The sequence below is a fragment of the Delphinus delphis genome, chromosome 6 (assembly GCF_949987515.2).
Source record: "Delphinus delphis chromosome 6, mDelDel1.2, whole genome shotgun sequence".
In the NCBI taxonomy this organism is placed as follows: Eukaryota; Metazoa; Chordata; class Mammalia; order Artiodactyla; family Delphinidae; genus Delphinus; species Delphinus delphis.
In genome coordinates this window covers 58,289,621-58,302,183 of record NC_082688.1, presented here as the reverse complement: position 1 = coordinate 58,302,183, position 12,563 = coordinate 58,289,621, and the positions used below count along the sequence as shown (strand labels likewise).

Below are 12,563 nucleotides of genomic sequence, written 5' to 3'. Positions count from 1 at the left end.
CTGCCAACCTATAGTAAAAAAACCATTCTAAAGTCATTATTGAACAGATTAATTTGCTTTGTTTTATATAGTATTACAAAAATCCCTTGTATTTATATAACTATGAAGAATTACTGAGTTTATCTCACAGATGTGAGCTCCTAATAACCCCAATTATAAGGGCATTTAGTTATAGCTTCCATGGAGAATTCAGGAATTCTCGTGAAATTTTATTTTAATAGTAAAATTCCTGGTTTTAGGATATGTTTCTGCATAATACATTGTTTCTAGAATCTGTGAACAATCATATCTTTGAAATAAAAACACAGGCCATAACTTAAGCAATCCATGTAGGATTCATGTAACCTGAGGGATGCTTTTGAATAAAATGTTGGCTTTTATGTTTCAATGATTATGACATTTTTGTAGTTTCTTTGTTAATACTCCCATTGCTCTGTATCATGATAATTGGTCTACTGCCTGAAATCTTGTGGTTTTAGGCATATTTGGTTTGAAATTTTCTCTATATTTTTACATGAATTTCACTACTGTACTGAGGAGCTATGTTTAAGGATGAGAGAAAAGATGACAATGACATAGAGAATTTGGAAGTAATAGGCTTAGGTTCAGTCATTTATGATTGTTGCTACTTAGGTGCTAAGTTAAATTGAAGCTAAGTTTAGAGCCATTGGGATTGAGTGCCTTGGTTGATCTCCAATGATTGCTCTTACTAAGAAGAAGTAAAGGGCAGCACATGTGTACCATTTCTGAAGTCATGAGAGATTTTTAAGAGGAAGAATACAGTAAGGAGATAAGAATAATCAAAAGGGAGAAGAGATTATATGTCATGACATAAGTTAGAGTTAGCTTATTTACTGTGCAGCTGGGCCTTCTTCTTCCAATAAGTTCACTAACACACTGCTAAAAATGACCTCCAACTCCCAGAGTAAGTATTTAAGACTCTTTCCTTTTGCCAATCCTCCAGCTCCTAGGCTGGAGTAAGCAGTCCCACTGACCCTGCCACTGCATGGCCTTTAAAAGTGGTCCACACAATATCCCTAAGGCATTAGAACCTTGGACCCAACTCCACATGCAGCACCATCTACTGGTCCTCTTCATTTCTCCACCTGGAGTATGCACTGATCAGAGGACAAGGACCCTGCATTATCCATCTTTTATTTTCCCACCCAAATGCCTACATGCCATTATATAAGTCCTTACATTAAAGTGAGTAGTTGGTAAATGTTTCATACATAGAATTTCTGGAAGCCAGAGATGGAGTGGGTTTCATTGCCAATACGTGCAGTTTTGGAGAATTCTTTTTAACCATTCATGCAGTGTTGTAGAACTCTCCTCATTCCTTTTCCCTTTTTTCTACTTGTTACTCCCTGGATGAAATACCACAACTGTCCATAAAACCCTTACCCTAGCTTATTTAAACTGCGTCTACTATTCACACATTTGGGGAGATTTTAGGTGTTCCCTTCATGTGGCTAACCTCTCCTGAGGCAATGCTGGGAGTTCTTCCTCTAGCTGCCTCAGCTTTCATTTCTTTCTTGACTCCTTCACTAGTGCATCTTGTTGCTTCCAGGCCGATTGTCTCATAGTTTTCAGGCTCAGTGAAACTTCTGCCAGGGAAAGGAGTGGCTGTCTTGGCAGTGGAGAGCAGACTGAGGTGCTTCTGGCACAGCAGTGGGAACCAGTAGATCAGAACTGACGCTCTTACTTCTAGAGCATTGCTTTGATTTCATGCTACCAAGCCCACAGTGTTTATATCCCAGAACAAGAAAGGGCATGCCAGCATCATAAGCAAAAGGCATTAGTGCAACCTAGGCTTTGACTATCACAGAAGAATAGATGTACATTTTCATAAGGCCATGAGATCTTTTTTTCTTATAATTTACGAGTTTGTTAAATTTCTCCAAATTTGTACCGTAGCAATATTATGAAGTGAAACACCAGATAATAAAAGCATACTCATATATGGCTGACAAATATTATTACAATCCAACCTATATTTGTGGTTGCAGGAAATTTTAAATTGTTTTATTTATCCTCCCTTTACATGCATCTTATAGAAACAAGGTGCACAGTGTATTTACTATGATGCAGTTCTTCATAACCAGAATTTTGAAAACTTTCGATAAATATTTTTAATAAAATATATTGTCCCTGGAAAATGTGGAGACCTAATTGTTATGTTTTCCCCCAAAAGTTTCAACCAGGTTTTGTTTATTGAAGGATGTATTTTCTGCTGAAAGGCCCATTTTTTTCTCAGCAGAGTCTCAAATGTTTAATTCTTGACGTCATTGATATTTTAATGGGCAAATCATGTAAATACTATACACACATAGAGAGAAATTGAGGATACTTGCCAATATCTATTTTAAAGTGATTTTAAATGAAAATAATTTTAAATATATTTAAAATAAAAATAAATGGAATAATTCAAGCACTCACCAACTTATGAACGGGTTTGTTCTGAGAGTTTCGTAGTTGGTTAGTAAGATATCGGATACACCTTTCCATGAGAATCAGTGAGTCTTCAGTTTTTGGTTTGGATTGGTTTGGTTTCTGGGTCAACGTTCAACACGTGTACATAATTGCCATTAAAAACTTCAGGAACTATTTTCCCACACATGATGAACCCACTTACTATGAACGTATCCAACACGTGAAACAAAACTATTATATTACTTCATTGGTTAAGGATAGAAATATCACAAAGAATTTGTTCTTGGACAAAGCACACCACTTCTGGGGTCTGAAATATATAGTGAGCAGGTTAACCGAGTAAGTTTTGAAGTTAATATTCTGTATGTTATCTCAACACCTTTCTAGTTTGTTTTTGTTTTTAACTTATATCTGCATACCTATGATACTATTTTTCATTGCCTGTGTATTTTTCATTGCCATTAGTGTAAGCTTTCCTCCCTTTTGACCATATTTTCTCCCCTTTCTATTAACTTATTTTTAGTTCTGGTAATAGTCTTTTCCCCTCCCTCATCTTTGGACTATTTCCAAAGAAACTCCTGGCTCTGTGTTTTTTACCACTGTCCTTGTCTGTGGATTCCAGGAATAATTATTGTGTGTTAAAAAAAAAAAAAATACGGTTGTAATAATACATTGAGTATATTAGACCTATTCACATATCTAACTTATTTAGCTTGAAAAGAAATTATGTACTTAGCCCCTGACCACAAAAACCTTAATATTCTGATTATTAATAATTATTATTATTAATGAAATGTAAAATACTGTTCTAAGGCTTTTACATGCATTTCCGCATTTAATATTCATAACAACAATATGGTGTAGGTCTGAATATAATTCCTATTTTACTAGATGCAAAACTTGATGAGAATGACTGGTGTGGATGGTATAAACAAAAAATGCAAATTAGATCCACAGTAAGTCAGAGCAACATTATTTTACATTACCTTTTTTTTTAAACTTATAATCAACATACTAGTTAAGTTGTTTGGGCCATGGATTCAGACAGACCTATGTTTGTCTCGTAGCATCCTCACTTAGTACGCATCTAACTTTGCACAGTTTTCTATCTCTCTGTTTCATTTTTTTATTATACAAAGTGAAGATAATAACTAAGCAGGGCACATAGGAGTGAAGGATGTAAATCAAGTGAGATACTACATGTAACGTTCTTAGTACAGTGTCTGGTACATTGCATGGACCCAGTAATTAAATATATTTTAATTATTATTCTTATTAGCTGTACCTAACTGGCTAATCCTTACTGAGCTTCATTTCTCTGCGGCATGAACCCTCTATGTGTTAAGATTCGAAATGTGAAGATGTTTAAAAAAATCTCCTTAAATTATCATTTCAATAATAATTCCTATTTTCTGTCCATTATCAAATTCTAATATCTCACCCTACCTTAAAAGAGTATGAGAAGGAGCATGTTTCCACAAAGGCATATAGACCGAGCCTTGGCTTTGTTTATAAGTAAAGGCATGGGAATGCCCATGGAGTGGCATTCCCGTTCATCAGTGATTGAAATGCAAACACCCACGTAGGGTGGTCTCACCACTCCCTCCTGTGTGCTCCAGTTCCAGGGAAACCCCGGCTTGTGATTAACCACACTCAGATGAATACCGCTCTCGTTCAGTGGCACCCCCCCGTGGACACATTTGGACCCCTCCAGGGCTACCGTCTAAAATTTGGCCGGAAGGATTTGGAGCCACTCACTACTCTGGAGTTCTCTGAAAAAGAAGATCACTTCACAGCGACAGACATCCACAAAGGAGCATCGTACATCTTCAGGCTCTCAGCCAGAAACAAAGTGGGCTTTGGGGAGGAGATGGTGAAGGAGATCTCTGTTCCAGAAGAAGTCCCAACTGGATTCCCTCAAAACCTCCACTCAGATGGCAGCACGTCAACCTCTGTCCAGATATCTTGGCAGCCACCTGTCCTGGCAGAGAGAAATGGCATCATCACCAAGTATACCCTTCTTTATAGGGATATCAATATCCCTCTTCTTCCAATGGAGCAGCTTATTGTTCCAGCTGACACCACTCTGACACTCAGTGGCTTAAAACCAGATACCACATATGATGTAAAAGTACGTGCTCACACGAGCAAAGGCCCCGGGCCATATAGTCCCAGTGTCCAGTTCAGGACACTGCCTGTGGATCAAGGTAGGATTTGTCTGCTTACGGCCTTTCTCCCTTAAAGGAATGTCGGTCTTTGGAAATCAGTATTTTGAAGCTATAAATAACTGATCGGCCCATTCATATTAATAGGTTCCGCAAAAGCAAAAAGGTAAAGTATGTGAAACTTAATATGTTTTGGATGCCTTAGATTTCAGTTAGAGAATGCCAAGCAAGTCTGGCTGACAGCACCCCAATGTTCCCAGGTAAGGAAAACACAGTATAGTTGACTGAATGGGAGAGAAAGGAGAGATCTTTATGAGAATGAGGTATTAAAATGAATGCTCTTAACAGGTAGGCAAATCACACTTCTCTGTCTGATCAAAGTAGATGGCATCTAGCTTAAGCCCTCCTGTCCATGGAAAAGGACGAGTCATACGTTTTTAGGAGTAGTTTAAATACACTGTTTTTCCTTTTCCAGCAGTGTTTGCAAAAAATTTTCATGTCAAAGCAGTAATGAAGACTTCAGTGCTACTGTCTTGGGAGATTCCAGAGAATTATAATTCTGCCATGCCTTTCAAAGTAAGTTGTTTTCTAACGCGTAAGAAGATACCACTGGTAAAAGTGGAGGGGGCAGGTCACTTGGGTAAGTTACTTACAAAGCATACAGACTGCTTTGAGTCAGCCACACATACTTGTTATTCTCTCTGTGGCTTTCACGTAACAGACTGAGTCTGGCTCTTTGGCAGTGTGACCTTTCCCCTCTCAAGAGAAGGCAGGAGCTCAAACCCAGGGCCGGCATTCTTTGTGGGTCACCTAGCACTTCCAAGTTGAACTTTTTACATCTAAGCTAATGCTTTTGTTTTTTCATCAGGAAATGAAATTTACATGGTTTCTACCTGTTTGTAATGCAGTATCCTGGGATTTAAGTAATTTGTTAATTGGCCTGAATTCTTTGAATATTTTAAACTTTAGTTTCCCATTGAGAGATATTGGCAAATGTTAGCAAGAAGTACAAGTCTGTGAAAGAAAGAATAAAGAAACATTTTTGAAAGTAAAAATGTATTTGGGAACAAGAATGGAAGTGTTTGGGAAAAAGTGGTGTGGATGATGCATTGAAACCTAGAACATTTCACAGACAACTGAGGGGCCACATACTGTTAAGATATTGTACATTTCTTTGTGTATTTTTGATAGACTTAGAAACATTGTATCATTACACAATAAGAAACAAAAGAAAATTGATGCCATCTCTAGAATTTATTAGCACTTTCGGGCTTAGGAAATTCCCCAAATTAGAAATGACCCATATGTATTTTCCATAAGCAAGTACCATATTAGTTAGAAAATATTCATTGCCTGACTGATAACCAAATCTCTTTGATTGGTCGTATCTCTCTAGATTCTTTACGACGATGGGAAAATGGTAGAAGAAGTGGATGGCCGAGCTACCCAGAAGTTAATTGTCAACCTGAAGCCTGAGAAGTCATATTCATTTGTGCTGACAAATCGTGGCAACAGTGCTGGGGGCCTGCAGCACAGGGTAACCGCAAAGACTGCACCAGATGTTCTACGTACCAAGCCTGCCTTCATTGGGAAGACCAACTTGGATGGCATGATTACCGTGCAACTGCCCGAAGTACCTGCAAATGAGAATATAAAGTAAGTTGATCGAAGGTTAGGGCTGAAGGATAGAAATGCATGTAAGCAAGAAAAAAAAAGGTTAAATCTCGGGAATATGTGGTTATAAAAGACTATATTGCTGTATGTAGAGTCAGAGTCTTCTGCACAGGCTCATAGTTTTGTTATTCAAGTTCTGTTGCATTGTGTTCTAGAGTTCATTGTGACACAGATTCTCATCACTTTAACATTAATGAGAGTGTTTCTTTACGTTCCAGAAATGGTATAATTTAGGAGAGATAGACAAATAGAACATGAACCTTACCATAAAGAAGTTTACGTCGTGGTGTATAGAATAATGTGAATAGTCGAATAACTGCTATTTGGCGAGTGTTACTCTAATGGTGAGGAATTCTTAGAAAATACTACAATGCTAAAAGAAACTTTAGGAAATTGGATACAAAAAAAAAAAAAACAGTACAAGACACTGCTGTTTTACATGTGTGCTGAAAGATGGGAGAAATTTCAACAAGTTAAAGTTCAGAATGACATTAGAAGAAACATGAAAGCTAGAAAATGTAATTTTTTTCTGGTTTGGATGGAGCACAGTGTAGAGGCCAATGGGCCTGAAGTGGAAATTAAATCCAGTCCATTAAGTAGTTTGTTGGTTGCATATAGCTAGTTGATGGTAGCCAGTAGAAGAAAAAAAGTGTTTTCACCAAAGTATATTAAGTATGAGTACTGTGGTAGACCCTGGAGAACAAAAAAAGAGGATGTGGTCCCTGTCTTCGAAGAGTTTACCACAGAGTGAGGAATACAGAGAAATAGACAGATGCAATATGTGCTAGCGATAGAATCATACTCTATCTTAAGAGTAGCTAATCCAGAATGAAATGGATCAAGAAAGTTTCTGAATTTAATCTTGAAGGACCGATGACAGGCATACAAAAAAATCAGAGGAAGGAAATCGTACGCAAAGGCTCATTAGTAAAGGAAGCAAGTGATTCTGTAAGGCATGTGCTCAGAGAGCCAGGGCAATAGTAGTGAGAGGCAGGTATACAAGAGGGAAGTTGTGCTCAGAAGTTGGAACTGTATCCTATAGATAGTGACAGTCCATTAAAGGACTTTATGCAGGAGAGTGGCATGATATCATCTGTGTAATACCTAAGTTTCCTTCTTTGCCATTTTAGGAAATATTTATTGTGTGTCTGCTGCATGTTAGGAACTGTGCTCCCGGCTTGGGATAAGACTAAACCCTTTGTCATTTCTTCTATCCGACATGATCAAGTTTGGATGAAACTTGCTATGAAAGGTTTGAAGGTCAAGCAGAGGCATTTCTACACAGTTCATGGATGGTTGGAGCCTTTACATTTAGTAGCAATCTGGTGACATAATGTAGGAAAGTTCTTAGGGAAGATGGCTCCTGAAGGCATGTCAGAAGGATTGGAGCACCACAGAGAAAAGTTTTGGGCAGTCATTGTGCAGTTAGTTGACTCTAGGCAAGTAACAAGATTCTGAAGTGAGATGGTGATGGTGGAAATGATAGCAGAGGCAGACAGAGAAGTAGGAATTGGCAGCTGTCTTAATGGAGGGAACGAGGCAGAGGAAAATGTCATAGATGACTCTGAGGTCTGAGATTGGATGACAAAATAAATGATGCTGCCATTCATCCTGAAGGATGAAAGATCAGGAGGAAATTAATGAGTTTAATTTTGTGTACATTTTACATGAGGTGTCAGTGAAATCAGTCTCCATTTACATGAGTCTCCATTTTTGTCCACTCTTCTATCATTTAGAAAACTAAAAAGAAGAATGGAATATTAGTGTGATTTTGATTCCAGCAAAATTTAGTATGAAAGGGAGATTTTATTTTGCTATTGTTTAAATATTCTATGGATATTGTTTGATCTCCCACCATAGTTCCAGACAGTGTTGCAGGAATTCAGTGGAGAGAATGCTGACTTTCTCATGGCTCTTACATAGTATAGGTAATTGGGGAATTTGGACAAGTAGAGAGTCAGGTGGAGTGGAGTCCTGTGATACCAAAAGTTAGTTGGATAGGGGAGGCCACAGGAGGAGCTCCCAACCCCCGTTGAGTAGTTCAAGGAAGAGGCCCTGAAAAAAGCAACATCTAAGCTGAGGCTTAAAGAATCACAATAAGCTGGTCCATGGGAGTGGGGGTGGGGAGACGCTGTTTCAGGCAGAGGACAGCACATGTGGTATTGCCCAAGCAAGACAAAGACTAGCACTTGTTATTGGTCCACGTCTTACCCATCCATTACGACTTTTCAGCTGGCATCCAACAAACATGTATTCTAGACATACTGTATTGCCAGCACTAGGTCTGGAAATAGAAAGATGATTGAGATAAAGCCCTACCTTATAGTGGGAAAACAGATACAGGAAACAGATAATAAGAATATATGGAGCAAGTACTGCCAGGTACTGTAGAAACATAAATACAGAATTCTAGCCCAACTCGGATGTCAAGGGAGATATCCAGAAGGAGCTGATATCTAATAAGTCTTGAATGATGAGAAAGATTTAGAGAAGGTCAAATAGTCACAAACAATGAAGGAACAGTCTGTATAGTTTATATGGGCTATAAATTGAGTCTGTTAAAAACATGTGCTGTCTTTTCAGGGAAAGAGTAAATAAAAGATGAAAATAGTGGCACATAATCTGTAGTTTTTACTATTAGATTTCAAGACTTTTCTTTATATATTAAAAAAAAGATTTTAATGGCTATTTACCAAATTAGTTTGGTAGAATGTCTCAGACATTATTGGGAAATGACAGTTTAGTCCATTGGTGACAGACTTCTTTTTCATTTCCCAACCTCTGAATGAATTGAGAATATTGCAGAATATAGTCTCTCAGAGAGAAAGACTTGTTCAATTTTTCTTTGTTTTATTAATTTTTGTACTTCTTCTTTGTAATATTTGACATGGGAGTCAAAGAAAAGGGATAAAACTTTGGTAACAAAGATCAGAGACTATTACAAAACAGAAAAAGAAAGCAAACCATTATGGAAAAAACTCTGTTCTAGAAATGAAGTAAAGATTCCCAGAAATATATTCTAAACACTCTGGGGGAAAGACAAGAGCAAAAGACAAAACTGGGGAAAAGTATAAGAACCATAAGAAATGACAAGCAAATCTCCTGTTAGCAAAAATCCCTAGATAATTCATATTCACTATGTTTTTTAAAGGGATAATAGCATAAAGTTACCCATCCAGTCTTCTAGGTTGGTTCATGTGGCATCGTCAAATATGACAAAACGCTGTGTGCCATGAGGTACCACTTGCAGTTCAGAAATTAGAGTGGAGCTTTCTGTTAAGTATTGTAAGGGAGAAATGAGGGGAGAAAACAGAATCGATTCCAGAGCTCTGGGGTGGGTTGCTAACTTGTGTTTAGGTAAAAGCTAGCTACAAAGATGCTTCCAATTTGTTTTCCTATCAAAATACAATTTTGATGATTGAACGGCTGTTTTGTTTACCAACAGAAACCAGGCTTTCCTCGTTTCCGGCCAAGATAATTGAGAGGTCTTGATCCCCACCTCCAAACTCCTCACCATCGGAAAATAAATCTGTCTCTTGTAAACGTAATGCAGACATAGCTCCTTGCTTCTGTGATTTCACACTTGGGTTTTGTGTGGAGAAGCTGGGAGCTCCCTCAGCGAAGGGCCAGGTTTTTCACGAAACAGCCACATCGGTACTGCAGGTTCTAGTACTAGGAATTTTGTGGGGCTTCAACCTTCTCTTTGAATACATTTAGCGGGCAGAATGCTGGTCAGAAACTCTAGCAATGCCACCATCCGTCAGAAGCAAGTTGTGGTGACAAAGAGGACTTCTGTGACTCTATAGAGCAGGATTTTACTCTGATAAGAAAAAAAAGCACCACACAGATTGTACTCAGAGAAAAAGCTGCCAGAAGGTACCCAATGTAAATTAACTCCCTAGCAACCATTTCATGTTTATGAAAAATAGAAACGAAGAATGAGGGTGTTTTATAAAATTTTAAATTTATTATCTACTTTTTCTTTCAAAGAAAGACATTCTTGGAAGCAAAGTTGTTTCATAACACACATGCACCACTATTATCAGCTCGGTGTGTATAAGCTGTTTAATGTTTAATTCACACATCATATGTTTGTTAACTGAAGTAGTAAAGGCTTAAATTTGTGTAGAGCTTTACAATTTACTGAAGGTATTAGAGCATTTCACTAACGTCTCACAATAACCCTGTGAGGTAGGTGGTCTCCCCTTTTACAGGTGAGTAAAGTGAGGCCCAAAGACACTAAGTGGCCCAGCCAAGATCATAGAGTTGATACTGCTACTAGTTAATAGGGACAGAGGACTTACTAGGTGTTCTTCAAAGGACACTGCACACAGTGACTGCTGTAATCTTCACACCAAGGGTCCTCTTCATTTTACGGCTGACGAAGCTATAAGGTAGTATACTAATTGGCCCTGGCAACACAATAGCATAACCAGAGAGGAAAGATTTGGACTTAGGCAGTCTGGCTCCAGAGTCTACATGTTGAACCACAACCATGCCTCTGTGACCATAAAATGATTGACCAAACCAGGATATTTTTTCCTAGGACAATTGCTAAACATCTAAGAACTCCATAACAATTAGATGTCAATAGGACTGCCCCAGACAAACCTCAGAACCAAGAGGCATCAGGTACATGCACTTGGCCACAGATTATGGAAATGTATGTTAAATGTGGAACAATAAAATCAGTAGATTGTCATGAGAATTTAGAGGAGAGGTAAAGGGAGAGGCTAGACACAGTCAGCATTATCATCTGCCATTTTACAAATGAGGAAGATGAGGCTTAAGACAATTAATAACTTGTCTGACAACACATAGCTTAAAAGATTAGAAACCTTAATTTAAACAGAGAAACTAGAAAGATCATTCAACCTGCTTTGGTTTTCCTGTGGTTAATTAATTTGATTTGAACAATATATACCCAAATGACCAAAGCCAGGAAAAAAAAAAAAAATCAAAAAATGATTCAAGGAATGACATTCATCATTAAACTCTGAGACAAATGTTGACCTCCCAGTTAAATAATGAGTTGGAGAATGCTAGCATGGACTGTTAATACAAAAAGCCTGCCAGAATTTGAAGTGGTACTGCCACGAAGACCAGAGCTCACCTTCCCATATAATTATATGGAACTGGGCCCCTTGATGATAACATATTAAATAAAATTAGTAAAACTTTACATAGGATAATTAAAATTCTGAAGGTTATATTTAACTTATCTAATTAAATCTAATATACTGGGAAAACACAGCTTACATTATGAGTAGTCGAGGGCTCTCCGGATATATTGATTCTCAAGTTATTTATTTTCCATTAGTTTAATAGTGAAGGTCTATGTTGAAAAGGGTATTTGAAGGCTAAACTTCAGCCTTGAGTTAGACAGGCAAACAGAGTATAAAGTTTAATTTTACCCATATGGGAAGCTGCTCTATGTCCAAAAGCATTTTTTTTTTTTTTTTTTTTTTTGCATTTCAAGCAAGTTCTTTCAGTTCACATGATTTAGTTGATATGAATTTGCAGGGTATATGTTAGTTCCTCACTTTACAGAGTCATCTTACCTTACCTAATACCACATGACATTAGAACCAGGATCACCGCTTTGCTGGTAACTAAAAGACATTAAGGCATGTCATTAGGCTGGTTTGGAGAAAAGAGAAAAGCTTGATGAGGTTTCAAGTTGGAAAGTTCTAATGCAAGAGAAGAGCCTCAAAATGTTTTTGACTTCCCGATCTAGGGGAGGCATAAATCCCCAAGAGTTACCTGCTTCACCCACTTCCACTTTTCAGTGAAAAAAGAACTCAGTGATAAAATGGCAACGTTAGCAAATTTGGGGAAATTATATGTGTAACTGCTTTAGCAATGTGTTTCTAAGTATATGAATATGTCTTAAACGTATAAGAAAATTATGGACTAAAAATGGTTCATTGAGACCATGTAATAGGGGTCATTGGTCTAAGCAGAGGTCAGGGAAGGTTTGAGTTAGGAAGTAAAAAAGTGAGTTGCTATTTGAGGAAAGAGAGAAGATAACTTGGGATTTGTTGGGAGTGACAGAAGGTTCTAGACAGGTGGTATAGAATGAGCAAAGACAGAATGGACCAAGTAAATTCAAGAAACTAAAAGCCCACCAGGGCGTAGCTCAGAGAGCACAGAGAGATGGATTCAGGCAGGATCCTGCTGAGTCGTATAATGCCTTTGGTATTTATCCTAAGACAAATGAGGATCAATGGAAATGTTACAATTAATTTTCTATTGCAAAATGAAAATTTAAGAGACTGGACTAAAGGGAGT

The 12,563-nt window shown here is 37.8% G+C and overlaps 1 protein-coding gene across 6 annotated transcripts in view; it reads left to right on the top strand.

Moving 5' to 3' along the window:
- The window catches only part of PTPRD (protein tyrosine phosphatase receptor type D), a 2,140,681-nt gene that overhangs the window by 1,973,807 nt on the left and 154,311 nt on the right, over positions 1 to 12,563 (top strand). For 3 of the 6 annotated variants that reach the window (XM_060014744.1, XM_060014742.1, XM_060014741.1), the window contains 3 exons: positions 4,053 to 4,640; positions 5,074 to 5,174; positions 5,995 to 6,254. In XM_060014744.1, the coding sequence (XP_059870727.1) occupies positions 4,053 to 4,640; positions 5,074 to 5,174; positions 5,995 to 6,254 (949 nt within the window). The remainder of the gene's footprint in view (positions 1 to 4,052; positions 4,641 to 5,073; positions 5,175 to 5,994; positions 6,255 to 12,563) is intronic. The other 3 variants (XM_060014746.1, XM_060014743.1, XM_060014745.1) reach the window with 2 other exon arrangements.